The sequence below is a fragment of the Camelus dromedarius genome, chromosome X (assembly GCF_036321535.1).
Source record: "Camelus dromedarius isolate mCamDro1 chromosome X, mCamDro1.pat, whole genome shotgun sequence".
Classification (NCBI taxonomy): Eukaryota; Metazoa; Chordata; class Mammalia; order Artiodactyla; family Camelidae; genus Camelus; species Camelus dromedarius.
Window position 1 is genome coordinate 75,599,609 of NC_087472.1, and position 14,707 is coordinate 75,614,315.

The 14,707-nt window shown below is 42.5% G+C and overlaps 1 protein-coding gene across 1 annotated transcript; it reads right to left on the bottom strand.

Annotated features, from left to right (window-relative positions):
• Window positions 1-4,001: 4,001 nt before the first annotated feature.
• On the bottom strand, window positions 4,002-6,575 carry GSPT2 (G1 to S phase transition 2). Its single transcript, XM_010994773.3, has one exon. It carries the CDS (start codon window positions 6,332-6,334, stop codon window positions 4,430-4,432), a length of 1,905 nt encoding a protein of 634 aa, XP_010993075.2. The 5' UTR covers window positions 6,335-6,575; the 3' UTR covers window positions 4,002-4,429.
• Between the last annotated feature and the right edge of the window lie 8,132 nt (window positions 6,576-14,707).

The window sequence follows — 14,707 nt, forward strand, 5'->3', positions numbered from 1 at the left end:
TCCTCCTGTAAAGTTAGAGCCTCCTCCAATATATCTCCTTTCCTTAAACCCTTGGTGTTCCCTTCTTAAATGTGGAAAATATGTGCTTGTAGCTCATTTACTCTTTTGGACCAGAGTTCTTTTGGGTTTGGCATGCATTGAAGAACATGGATGCGGATGGAGCATTCTGTCATTAGCACCTCTCAGGAGCTAAGCCTTTTGATGTTCAAAAAACATACTAATACATTTTATTTCACTTATTCATTTATGCCCTACAAAATTGGCAAAAGAAGCTAAAGCAGTTGGAAAGCTAAATAATATATGTTGTCTGAGCATCAGTTAAAGCAGGGTGCAGAAAGGAATACAATGGTAGAAACCAAACACTAACCTTTAAACCAGAAACTGCCAGCTAAACGGGCAGAAGCCATTTCTTACTCACTTGCCTTGTAACATTGTGTTCTTCTTCTGTAAGTTTATTGGCGTGGCAAAAGGTCACTGATAGACTGTGGTAGAGCTAGTAAAAGCAGTCTCAGGAGGAGATAATTTATCTACATCTCTGTTAGAGACTAGAGGAAGCCTTTTACTCACTGCCTCAAATGTGAAAGATGAGATGTAATCGGATACTTATTGGATACATATCATATCAAATGAGAGATACAGTGATGTGACTGTATACAGCAGCCTGACTGTGGACAAATTTTTTTGTGTCCTCTCGTACTAAAACTGAGGGCAGGTCTCCACATTTTCTGCTTGGACTTTTGAAGAAGTTCAGCAATGAAAGAGAGAGATATCTTCATTAAAGGGCTAAGAACTGTCTGCAAATTACATGTGTATGTAAATTCTGATTGCTTAGTATTAATCTGAGTGGAAAATAACGGACTATGCTGAAACCAACCCCTTTTGATTGATGTCTGATTCTTAGAGCCTGAACCTTTCATCCATTGACTTGTAAAAGAAACTATACAATTTTTTTTAAGGATAAGTGAAGGAAAAGAGAACCCCTCTAGAACTTAGACAAACTTCCAATAAAATAATCTAGCATTGTTGAGTGTAGGATAGAAGTCAAGGGGGAGGGAAGTCAATAGTCAATATTCTACGGCTGTAGTGTAAAATTGTAAACTGTGCCCTCTTGTATGTAAGCAAAGCTTTTTCCCCCTTGTTTTCTCAATACAAGGCATGTTCATATAGTGGGTTCTTCTTTTTTTCTCTTTCCTTTCCCTTGTTGATTTTGGTGATCATTTGAACATTAACTAATAATACACAGGGTGTTTTGAAAAAGCCTCTCCCAAAATCTAAGGCAAGCCAACTTTCCTCACTAGGTGGAAATAGTCGTGTTTCTGGTGAGAAACCTGGGATCAGATTTTCCTCCCCCTGCCCCATGGCCAACCATGAATAGATATTGTAACTGAAAACTAGGACAAAAAAAATCATATATATATATGTATATATATATATATATATATATATATATATACATATATATATGCTTAAGTTTAAAGAATACTAGAAATTAAATGTTTTAAGTTAAAAAAAAACTAGGAAAAATCAAAATATGTCAATACCCTCAGCAAAAAAATATAGAAAGACCATATTGAACATAAAAACGGGCACTGGATCAATGTGAACATGTTCAAGTGCTCAGGTTTTGGCAGAACTTCTGTGGTTGTGGAATAGTTTCTTTTTAAAAGGTTATGAAATGGTAACTAATAATTTTCTTGCTGCTAAACAGTCGATGTTAACTACAATGTGTGAGAGGAATAGTTGTACTGCCAAATGTTTAGACGTAAACTTTAAAAACAGTGGGTTCTTGCATTGTAGCAAATCAGAATCATGATATTGTAAAAAAGAGGGTCTATTTTGAGACAGGATTTGTCCATTAAAGATAGGAATGGTAATGATCGTGGATATTCATTGTGCTGGCAAGTTATCTGAGGGACCAGAGAAAGATGTTCAGTGAGCAATGCAAGCTCAAACTTTTACCCAGCCCAAATTTTCCACTTTCTTTTCTTCATGGGTCTCTTCTGAAGGACAGAATAAATTGGCCCCTTTCCTAAATCTCCTTAGACAGGAAGAACCTTAGGAGAGAACTTACCAAGAGCCAATAGGTAGGACACATATTGAGAAAGCCTTAAGTAGGAAGTTCATGATATATTTACAGCATGCAGCCAGACTTGGGGAGATTTTACACTGATCTTGCTTGCCAGGAATTTGAAATGCTCTTAGGATAGTTAAACTGGTCTGAATTAGAGGCAACAGGGGACCTTTGAAGGGCCACTGTTTTGTATGCCCTGGGCAAATGAGTACTGTGTTATAAATGGCCTTGATTTGCAGTATTGGAGGAGACAACCAGACATTAAGAACTATAAAGGAAGGTAATCATGACGTTTGAAAGAAATGTTACCATGAGTTTATATATTTTCCTGAAGTGCCAGGGTCTGGTGTCTCCAACCACCTAGATGATCTGCTTCTCACTGAAATGAAAATTACTGGTTTCTAAATCCACCCCCCAAAGATATATGTCCTGGTCTCTGAATGTTGTTTTTTATATAGTTCAGAGCTCCTGGTAGAGAAATTTTTCTATAACTGGCAAATGAGAAAGACATTTAGGAGCCAGTTTTTGATGGGAAATTATCCAAATTGGATGGAGAAAGAGTTCTGTCTTACCTTGTGGCTTTGGCCTATTAGTGGATGAGATCCACAATAATCTTACTGGCAAATTACTAAAATTGCAAAACAATGAGATGGATGCAGCCTCAAAGAAATTTTTTGAAAAAGTGGCTGCCAGGGCACAACTTTTAGCAAACACTGTATTTCATACAAAGTTTAGAGCACAGGGGCAAGAGAAGGAACTCTAAAATAAAGATGACACTCTCGCCACTGACATCCTAATTATTAAAAAACTGGATCCAAGACAGTAGGAGACATCCCTGTGGGTGAGGTGAGCTGACCTACTGACAAAGTAAAAATCCTGTTTTCCCTTGTGGGTGCCCTGAAGATAAATGAGTCACAGAACCACCCTAACAATGTTCTAAGTGGCTATCTGACAGGTTAGCCAGCCTGGAGGTAGGTGCATGGGGACACAAAGGGACCATGGAGAAGGGTCCTGAGCATGAGCCCAGGGTGTCCTGGCAGCTGTGTTCACCCTTGTTCAATCCTCCCGTGAGTGTGAGGAATTGGCTCTGCCCACCCCTGGGCAGTGTTTACATCGGGCCACTACCCACTTACCAAGGCAGAAAGTTCTTGCAGCTGTGGAGAGTGATGGCAGGTTATCACGCTGCACTCCCAGCAACAGAAGTAGCCACCTCAGGGTCCACAGTTGGCGTTTTCCTCAAAGCGCTCTTCAGAGACAAGTCCAGGATCTCTGACCCCAAGAGTGGATCATGATCTGATTGGAAAAATGACCTTCCACCGTTCCTACTAACCCCAAGCACTGGAGAGTGGAATGGTCTCCCCATTTGCAAGCTCCAGACCCTCACTAACTCTTACTTGTGGGTAAATGACTTAGAATTGCAAGCATTTAGCTTCTCAATAGTCATGCCCCTTATTGTGTCGCTTCCCACATCACGAATCTCTTGGTGAATAGAACAAAGGGGTGTGTTTAGATGATGGAGTGCAGGTAACAGTCTAGCCAATGTATGGTCTGCACCCCGAGGTATGTTCGTAATTTTGCCATGCTCAACATTTGGGGGCCCAATAGATGGCCTGAGCTTTTCTTTTTCAAATCATAAGTTGGGAAGCAGCAGAACTCCTTTATGGACCAGACTTAAACACAGAAAATGAACTTCATTGGGAAGAACCCTCAAAGAAATGTTTTCTCAAAATTAAAATTTTTTTCCTCTAGTACAAACCTGTGCATTGGGTGTAAATCCCTCATTTAAAAGAGTGAGTGCAGCACAGTTTTTCCAAGCCCAAGCAATAAAACGTCTTCAGTTACTCGAGAAAGTTAAAAAAAAAAAAAAAAAAGCTAACTGAGAAGTATTACAGACAAAATAAAAAATATTCAAAAGCATTTCAAATACCAATTAAGAGTTTCAAATGGAATATTTTATTCACATGTTAGTTGTCTTTTTAACATGTACACACACACTGACACATTCTGATTGGTCTGCGTGGAACAAGGGTTGTCTAGATAGCTTAATGGAAAATGAAAAATTAAAAATATATTAATTTTTCATTGTTATAGACAAGTACATCCACATCACTTACAAAGCTATTACTGATTCAGTCCAAGGAAGCAGAGTGTCAGAGGAGGAGGAAACTCTTGGGTAAAGTCAACAGTGACATAACTGAGATCTCAACATGAGAAAGCTGACAAAACATGGATGTTTGCTGGGAAATTTTTCTTTGCAAAAGATGGAGAAAAGTCTGTCAAGGGGCCGTAAATAACAGAAGGTGGTGAACATTGGTAGTCAATTCTCACAGTATTGTGCAGGGGCATCAAGAAAACTGCTTAGTCCTTCTCTGGGACCAGTTTCAGAACTTTTCCAATCGCAATGGTCTTACCCTCATCTCTTAAAGTAAAACGACCCATCTGAGGGAAATCTTTGAATGTCTCAAGGCAGATAGTTCCTGCTGTCCTTAACCGGGCAATGCACACTTGATCTTGTTTCACAAATCGGGGCCGGGTCTTACTCTTTTCTCCTGACTTTTTGTCTACCAAGGAGATTAAGGCGGTTATCTCAACTTCCTCAATGCAAGTATGAATGTGCAGCACCGCATTATAACCTGGGCAGATGATGGACTTGTGCTCAATAATCACAATCTGAACATCGAAAGTGCGTCCAGAATGGCAAAGATTATTAGGATCACAGAGAATGAATCCTGGAAGAATCTCTTCTTCTTCAATTCCCTTCAGTCTGATTTTCAGGTTTTCACCTGGGGCTACATAATCAGTCTCAGCATCATCAGAAAGTATTCCCAGAACTTCCACATTGTGCTTGTTTGGCATCATCACAAGCTGCTGGCCTTTAAAAATGGATCCTGATTCCAGCTTGCCCAGGACCACAGTGCCCATATCCTTGTACTTATCCACAATTGGCAGTCTAATGGGTCCATCAACTGATCTGTTGAAGTTTGGCATATTATCCAGATATGGAATGAATGGTAATCCAGTGTACCAAGGGCAGAAATCAGATTGCTCTTTAATATTTGCCCCGGTCAGCCCTGAGCAGGGCATAAAGTGAATGTCCTTTTTGGGACTGAAGCCGACTTTTTTCAGAAAGGGCACTAGCTTTTCTTTACATTCTTCGTATCTCTCGCTGCTCCAATTGACTGTGGGGTCGTCCATCTTATTAATAAGCACTATTAAATATTTCACCCCTGCTGTTTTGGCCAACATTGCATGTTCTCTCGTCTGTCCACCTTTTTCAAATCCAGTTTCAAACTCTCCTTTCCTGGCAGAGATTACCAGCACAGCCAGATCAGCTTGAGAAGCACCACCAATCATATTTGGGACAAAACTCTTGTGGCCAGGGGCATCTAGAATTGTGAAGTGTTTCTTTTCTGTTTCAAAATAGGCACGACCCACTTCGACTGTCTTACCCTTGTCTCGTTCTTCCTGATTTGTATCTAAGGCCCAGGACAAATACCAAGTTTCTCGGTTTTTCTCTTTCGCTTCTCTCTCGTATTTCTCAAGTGTCCTTTTGTCAACCATTCCTGTCAGAAACATTATCTGTCCTCCAATGGTTGACTTGCCAGCATCTACATGCCCAATGAATACCACATTGACGTGTTCTTTTTTCGGAGCACCCGAGGGCACGACCACAGATTTCGATTTTCTGATTTCCTCTTTCTCCATCATCTCCTGGCCACTTTCTTCTGGGGGGCCCGAATCTCCCAAGGAACCACCCCCCGGCTCAGCTTCACTGATTTCTTTATCGTGCTCCCATGACTCTTCTAAGACCATCTGCACCTCTCCATTTTCTACAACAGGTTCCGAAAGTTCCATGGTAACGGCTGAATTGGAACCTTCACGCCACACTAACTGTTCCTCTTTGGAATGTTCCACAGGTGCCCCCCGTCCCAGCCTTTTACCTGGAGGGTCGCCGGCGCCGGTGCAGGTTTCATCCATGCTGGTGATGTCCGCCGGGGGGGTCTGCGGCTGGACCGGGCCCCGCAGGAAGGACGGCACGAACTCGGCGGCGTGGACGTTAGGCACGAAGGGTTTGGCGTTGACGTTGAGCTGCCAGCTGAAGGCCGAGCTGAGGGGCTCGACCTGGGCCTCGGCCGCCGCCGCCGCCGCCGCCGCCGAGGAGGAGGCTCCGTCCCCGCTTGGGGCCAGAGCCGGGGCTTCCATGTCCACCTGGTCCCAGCAGTCGGGAGCCGAGTCGCTGCTGCTGCCGCTGCCCGGATCCATGGTCCTCAGCTCTGATGGGTGCGGGGAGGGAGCGGGCTCCGCGGGCCGGAGAGAGCGGGCAGGGCCGCCGGGGGAGCGGGGCGCGGGGGGGGGGCGGGGGAGGCAGCGAGAGCGGAGGGCTCGGTGGGGAGCGACAGGGACCTCAGCGGCGGCCGGAGGCAGCCCGGTCCCGACACTGCATTCGCAACTGCGGCGGCGGCAGCAGATATGGCGGCTCAGCCTCTCCTGTTGTGTGTGAGCGGATCTCCTCCCCCAAACCCCAACCACTTCCGACTCCTCCGCCGCCGACCCAGCGCCGGGCGGGGATTGACCCCTCGCTGCCATCCGTATGCTCGGCCTCCTGCCTTCTCGGTCCTGGCTCCAGTCCCAAAGGCTCTTTTATTTTTTCCCCCTTTCAACGACAATGTCCATTCATTTTTGTTCACGCGCTCCGGGAGAGCCATGGGACCACGATGCAATGGTTAAACCTGAACAGGCACACACACCTGATTGCCAATTCGACTCAGAGATTCCAGTGGAAATCCCTGTTGAACCCATGGAGGTGGGCTCTGGGTGAACTTTTTACCCAGCAACCCAGCAACCAGAGGAAGGGATTCGTGATCAGGGAGGCACTCTTGAAATCCACGAAGATGTAGATGAACCTCGGAAATGCAACTTTAGATCAGTCATTAAACCCAAAACCCAGAGTCCTTGGGATTTTCCCTGCCGTAAACCTGTAACTTTTCCTGATGGCTTCTACGGTGTAAGGATGGGATTATAACTCCTTTTCACGTTAAGCACTCCGGCTGTCTGCATAGAAGGAATTCCCAAGGAGAACCTTGTCCCAGGGAAGCTGCGTGACCTTACAGCGTTTGTGCAGATGCCTGGACAATGGCTAGCCTGTGGATGGCAGACACAGGCCCAAGACTCAGATCTCTTGTATTCTTACAACCAAGTATATTCTAGTGTACCTGTCCCACTCACCAGCACCTCCCCAGAGTACACCCTAGGCCCACAGGCTTACCTCTCTCATTCTGGGGGCCTGGAACCTTACACGCTTATGGTACTCGGTTTGCTCTAAGAATCGACGTCCTGTTGGAATCTTCCTCAGTTAGCCATAATGACAGGGGTTGTGAGTATCAGCCTAATTAAACCGATTAAGACCTCTGATATGGACAAGGTCCTTAAGACCCTAAGTAATAGAATCTCATACTTAGAAAGTATTTGTAATATTTGAGCCAAAATCTAGAAGAGCTAGTTTGTAAATTATCTTAATTTAGATCAAACCGAAATAGGAAAAAAAAAAAAAGATCCTGGGAAAACACAATTTGCTCCTACAAGATGAAGTCAGAGAGTTGGATATTAAATCCAACAACAAACCAAAATATAAAAATTAGTAACTGATCTATAACTTAAGAATTTTGTTTTCCACACTGTGGTGGAAAAAAAGTGTTCTATGTCTAACATACTTAGATCCTTGGTGGTTTCAGTCTGGGGCTGCCACTATTTTACTAGCTCTGTGCTGTTTCCAAGCCATGAGCTGTCAAACCCCTTCATTCTTTTTGCCTGGGGTAATGGCTTAATTATTTGCTGTCACATAAAGAGAATGTGCACACCTTTTCACAGTGAATAAGAAGAACTGAGGGTAAATGTGCAGAGACCCTTGATCATACTCCACAAATGTGCTGGAGCCTTTCTTGGGCATTCTGTGAACCTCAGATAGACTTACTAAAATGTCTCTGGGAGAACTTTCTGTCAAAGTTTAGGCAGCTGTGTTTACATCAAGTTAGTAATAACAATGAAGCAGGAAAGACCAGGGATGTTTCCTGGGTCATTTGCATTGATCATGAGAATATTAGCATGACTGCTAGTTAGTAATATCTCTGTTAGAGAACAGAGGATGCCTCACTTTTAGAACCTTAAAGAGAAATAAGAAATGATGAGTGGATGTTTTCATAAGACATCATCCTTGGGGCTTAGGGGGAGGCAGATACACCCGAGAGAGAAACACTGACCAGGCTAAATACACAGAGACACACCTTGGACAACATTCTTTTGGTTTCTGTGATGGGGTGATTGTCTCCAATTTATCTGCCTAACTTTGAAAGAGTTCATCAGTAAATGAGAGAATTCTCCCCATTAAAGGCTTTTAAAAAAGAAAGTGTAGGCAACATCTGGCCATGGCTTATTTAAATCATTTTCCCCTTAAAAATTTTAAATTGCAAAATATAACACAAACACAGAAAATTGCGTGAAGCAAAATTATAGATTATTGACTTAGAAGGAAAACCCACTGTAACCACCACCCAAATCAATAATTAGAAATTAGCTAGCCAATTCAGAAGGACTCTCTGTACCCTGTCCAATCACAACCTGCTCCCTCCATCCTTAAATGTAACCACTAACCTGACATTTATGGTAATCACCTTCATGATTTTCTGTACAGTTTTATTGCACAAAGGTATATTCAAACACTACAGTTCAACTTTTATCTAGATTTTTAAGTACTTCTTTTAGGTCTCTCTTAATCTACAAGTTTCCAACCTATCCTTCATTTTTTAATGTCATTTATTTATTGAAGAAGGTGGATGATGTGACTTGTAGAGTTTTCTACATTCTTGACTTTACTGATTGTGTCCCTATGGTATAGTTTAGAACATTCTTTTTTTTTTTTTCTCTGTATTTCCTGTATATCAATAATTGGATCTATGATCTTGACCAGATGTAGGTGCAATTTTTTAGCAAGAATACTTCAAGGGAGATTTTGAGTATTTCCATAAAGAGTCACATAATGTCAGGTTGTGACTCCTTTTACAATTAGCAGAAGTTAATGATCATGTAGAAACATTATATCATTAGCAGTTGCCAAATTGTGAAATTGTATTTATCATTCTTCCTTTCTTCATCAATTGGAATACTCTCTTGAAACAGTTTCCTTTCATCAACAATTTTGTTACTTTGAGATACAAATTATAAAGGAAAGACAGGAAAGTGCTTCATGATTCATTTTTATTGGAGTGTTTTCAGAATAATGATTTAGTTGCCTATGATCCTTCACAGGTGACAAATAAGGATATTGCAAAAAAATAATTATGGATTATTGAGTTTAGATATTTGATGTGTTTTAAACAATGTTTCTTACTATATTTTTTGAAGTTAAGATGGTTCATTATTGGCTATTGGAAACCTCTTCAAGTTGGATTTAGAATGATTTTGAGACTATACAAGTAGTCTTTGATGGTTCATTTATTATCTGATAAGACAAAATGTACTAGATCAATTTTATACATTTATGCCAAACCAGGAACACTGGTTCTTAATGGTAAAAGAGGATGATAAAATTTTAGAAAATATAATAATTACTCATTTGTTTTATCCCACCTACCCACATAGTAGTCTCAGTACTGTACCACCAGTGTGATTAGAAAACACAGATTTTTTTTCATTCGCTCACCATATTCTCTACCAGTATGTCATAGTTGAACTGCATTTATCTGATAAAAAACTCACTTTTGTTGAGTGTTTCCTAGGTGCAGGTCATGTTTCAATAACTTTCTGTGGGTTTTCTTATTTCTTCTTCCCCACCATTCTGTGAAGAAGGTAATCTTACCATTCTATTATCCAGACAAGAAATGGATATTTAGAGAAGCTGAGTGAGTTATCTAAGGTCATGTAACTAGTTAAGTAGTGAACTTGGTGTTCCAACACAGACAGTATGATTCTAAGGCCATACTGGCTTGTAACATCTTGTAACATCTCATTGTATACTATGGAAGGAATTGGGAGATTTGGCAGATTTAAATTACAAATAGGAGAAGAGAGTAAAGCCTTAGATTATCTGGAGAGAATAGAAATATAGAAGATTCTAAGAGAGAAAGGGCAATTCAGTGGAATTCATTTATAAAGATGTATATTTTCTTCCTGAAGTAGGAGATAACCCTGTGGCAATTGTGAGAAAGGATTGCAATAAGGAAAAAAAAAATGAAATGTGAGAACATTTAAAAAGAATTTTAGGGTGTGGGAGAAGTGTCTGACTTGGGAGTGTAAAATTATTTTCTTAAGAATTTCAATAAACAGAAGCAGTTTATCCTGCAAAACAGAAAACTCCCAGTTTTTGAGACTCCCCTCTTTCCCTGGGATACAAGTAGCATCATTAGGCAGCTTACAGCACAAGCAGAATTTTAAGTTTCATCCAGGTTTCAGGAATAGTAGTGCCAAGTGGACTGAAAAGAGAACAGGAAAATGTCAAGGGACTAGTGAACACAGGGTTAAGAAGACTGTGTTGGATTTTGCCTTACATTGATTGGTTCTCTCAGCATATCTTCTAGCTCCATTCATAAATATACCTCTCTAAACCGAAGAGGCTGGAAAGCTTAAGCCTGCATTTCCTAGAGTTTTTGCTAGTAGGGTTCCAGATGCATTTTACCTTCTGTCAATCTGATGCACCCTGATCAGATTTATTTTAGAGCCAATTCAAGTGTAGAGAGATGTGGAGTAAGACAGAAGTGATCTGGTGTTCTGAATGTAGCTGGGGAAGTATCTTCCTTGAGCTAACAATTCTGATGGAATTTCTTCCTTACAGGAAAGCAATTAAGGCACTCTATGCCTAAAGCCAGCAGTTGCACTGGAAGTAGCCTGATTTCCCCACTCAACTGTGGCAAAAGTGGCAGCTCACCTTGGGGGCCAATTCTGCTGAATGACTATGATAATCATTCTGAGAGGCCATGAATACACCTGTATCTCCAGGTCCGAGAAGGACAGTATTTATATGCCCCTAACTCCCCAAATCAACCCCTGTGCTCACTAACATAGAATGCTTTCTTTTAACAGCAACTAAACATTGACAAGTACAAGTACCAAAAGGCTGGGGTTTGAATTCAAGGCTTCCCATTTCTATTACCTTTGTTTAATATCCTTAATTACTCTGTGCCTCAGTTTCCTTATCTGATAAACAGAGATGAATCCACATTCACATATATACCCTGGAGTATGAAGGGACACAGTAACTGGAGATGTAAGATACTTGAGTGGCTTCATCATTACTAAGACAACACCAATATGGTAAAGTGAGGGACAACGATCTGAATCATGCATGAAACACCTAATAGCCAAGCCTTGGAGAATGCATAAAGAAAATAGCCTAATTTTGAGGTTAAATGTGGAAAAATGTATCTCCATCCTAAGGCAGTCCTAATGCTTCCAATACCCACGTCACACACTGGGAAATTACTCATCCAACGTTTCCAATTCTAGATGAGGATAAAATTACAAAAACCAAATCAGAAAGTATATTCCTGTTATTTTCAGACTAATTTATATACAATTATTATGGGGAATATGAAGAACTCTGAAAACAGGAATTATTAGTCACTCGGCCTTCTTCATTTTCCACCAGTATGCACAACTGCTACAATAAAATTTAGTGAAGCACACAAATAAAATGATAATTATGTGACATGGTGGAGATGTTAGCTAAAGCTACAGTGGTAATCATATTGCAATATATAAAAGTATCTAAACACATTGTCCAATTTAAATAATCATACAACATAAAATGTTGATTATATCTCAAATAAAAATGAAAAATAAAACTTGGTGAAGCACTGTCAGCTAGAACTGAGCTGCCTGATAGCCCAGTGCTGGAGGAGCCCACTCAAAAAGTAGTCTTATTTGGGTGTAAAAGGTCAAAAACTATCTCTAAATTTTAACAAAGTGGCCAACCGGTTCCTGCGTATGTCCTGGCAATTCCCATGCAGAGATGGCTGTGATCTCCCAGAGCAGTGGGATGAGTTGAAGGGATTGTCTAACTCCCTTACCTCTAATCTAAGACGTCTCAAGAAGCAGCCTGTATTCAAGAAATCCTGGGGACAAATGTTTTACTCATCCCAGACGCTGAATGCTTCAGAATGTCCCAGTGATTTTCTGTGGAGCTCATTTTTGTGGAGATTTTGCCCCTTAGAAATCAGAAAATTGAAGTCTGGGGAAAAGGAGGCTGGTCAGCATAGGGTCATTGATGTGACCAGGACACACAAAATCTCAGCCCTAAACATGCACAGCCATGATGGGAAAAACCGCTGAGAGGAAGGAGCCAAGTGAAGACACTCGGTGATTCACTGATAAACGGCTTCCATCGGAGAGCCAGTCGGACGAGGAGGAGGAGATGTGTCAGGGAAAGACGAGGTCTGAGCCCCGTACGCTTCCAGGAAGTAGAGCAACAGCAGACGATGGCACCCATGAGCACGGAGAAGACAGTGTGAGGGAGAATTAGTAGTCATGTGGGGAAACGAATTTCGTAAGCCGAAAGATAATCAAATCCATGAGCTTAGTTGAATCACTTGTCCTTTAGGTAAAGTACAAAGATCCAGTGAAGGAGAGCGAGCGTTAATTCTTCTGTCTCCAGATGCAGTGTTACGTGAATAACACCAGAGACAGCAGAGGGGTAATGTCAGTTTCCAGCATCTGGTGGAGGGACGGGCACAGTAATAGAACGCAGTTTAACAAAACGGTGAAGTGTGATGTCAAGACACTTTGCCCAGATCTTTGACGTACTTCCAGCACGCAGGGACTGAGCGCCTGCTTGGCACTGGCCCCTCGTGGCAGCAGGTTCCGATTATGAGTCTGCATCACGTGGGGACAAAAGGAGCGTCAGTAAGAATAATAACTAAAACGGATGTAAGCACATCAACTGTGAATACACGTTGGGTCCAGAGTGGCTCGAAAGGAACAAAGACCTCACGGTCACTGTTGCTAAATGCTAGGAAACGGATTCATTATTGTGAAACTGGGTAGGCAGAGGCAAATAATGAAACAATTATCCTGTGTGTGGCACACGAACTAAAACATTGGTTACCAAATAATGGATGAGGGAAGTTTCTCCTCCAAGAAGGATTCCATCGAATAAACGAAGAAGAGTGGAGAGGATGAGAATCTCTCTTTTTAAATCTTCAAATGACACAAGCGCTCTGGGCAATGAGCACCAATATCTGCTCGCCTTTCAGAAAGAGGGACAACCGTACAGCATTCCCCTCCCGACGGGCTAATGCGACACTGCCTCTGAGACATTCTTGCCAAATTATGGCGACTGAATCAGAAGAGGACTAGATCTAAATCCCAGTTGACAGGAAAGGCTGCGGGGAGAAGACCCTGTAAAGTTACAGAATAGAATAATGAAATCAGAGTTTCTGGATATAGCACCAGTATTAGTATTTGTAAAAGTTAACTTCAAATGAGTTAAGTGAAAGTTTAGAACCAAAGGTTATAACAAAATAGAGCCTTACCATTTCCCCCCCTTGCGACAAGAAGTCTGGAAGCACCCGTTCTCTGATTCAGCTGCTCCGGGATGCCACGGACACCACAGCTTCCATCCACCCCCTCCACTCTTCAGCAGGTTAAGGTGATAACCTCATGCAGTCACACAGGCGTCCCTGCAGGAGCTCCAGGCATCTCTGCCCCATTCCGAGTACCAGCATCCCGTGTCCCACATCCGTCCTTCTTGTTAAGAAATGGCATATACCGCAGAAGCCCCCAACGCATCCCCATACATCTCATTGGGCAGAACTGGGTCCTAGGGCCCCCTTTAGCTGCAGTGCAGTCTGGAGCCATCATTATCAAACAAAGGGGAATGGGATGGCCGTGAGTGGATGGGAGAAGTCCCAACTCCCACCCAGGGGCTGAACTCACTACTTCTTTCAACAAAGTCAGTTTTTCTTACCATCGGGCATGGATAGGAAGGGCCACTGGGTCAGAAACCAACAAATCCCGTGAGAAAGCAGGATCAGAGCTCCTAGGGTCAAAAACCAGTTAATGGCACCGACTGAACATGCACTGAAGGGGGTAAATGCACAGGATTGAGTCACAGACTCCACCCAAGCACTTTCACACCTGCGGTCTTGTTCACTCCTCACAACGATGCTATAATCCCGGTAACTGGCATTATCTCCATGTCATGCCTGAGGGACCAGAGACTGCTAGAGGCGGGGGGCGGGTGACTAGTTCGAATTCTGATTAGCCAGTGGTGGCACAGTGAAATTACTTTGCCCACATGCCAGGGCTTATAACAGCCACTTCCCTGGTTTACCCAGATCACCGTGCGAAGTATTAACAGGAGAAGCAAAAGAAGTCCAGTGTTTGCTGAGCACTGTGTTGGGCACATTCCAGTCTAGAAAGGGAGCCTATTTTGATTCTGGCTCTACTCTGAAGGCAGAGGATGCTGACAGAGTTAGGGCTCCCCTAGCAGCTCAGGGCTGATCCTGCCCCACACCGTCCATGCTGCGCACCAGGGTCACAGGTGAAAACTAGAATCACAGAAAATCAACTTGTGCGCTGATGAAGGCATGCAGGACCTAACTCAGGAGGGTGAGGCTTGATGGTGTGACCTTCGACAGAGGTGCTGCC

What these genes read in the sequence shown, in the direction of transcription:
- GSPT2 (XM_010994773.3), bottom strand. Translation starts at nt 6,334, where the DNA reads ATGGATCCGGGCAGCGGCAGCAGCAGCGACTCGGCTCCCGACTGCTGG.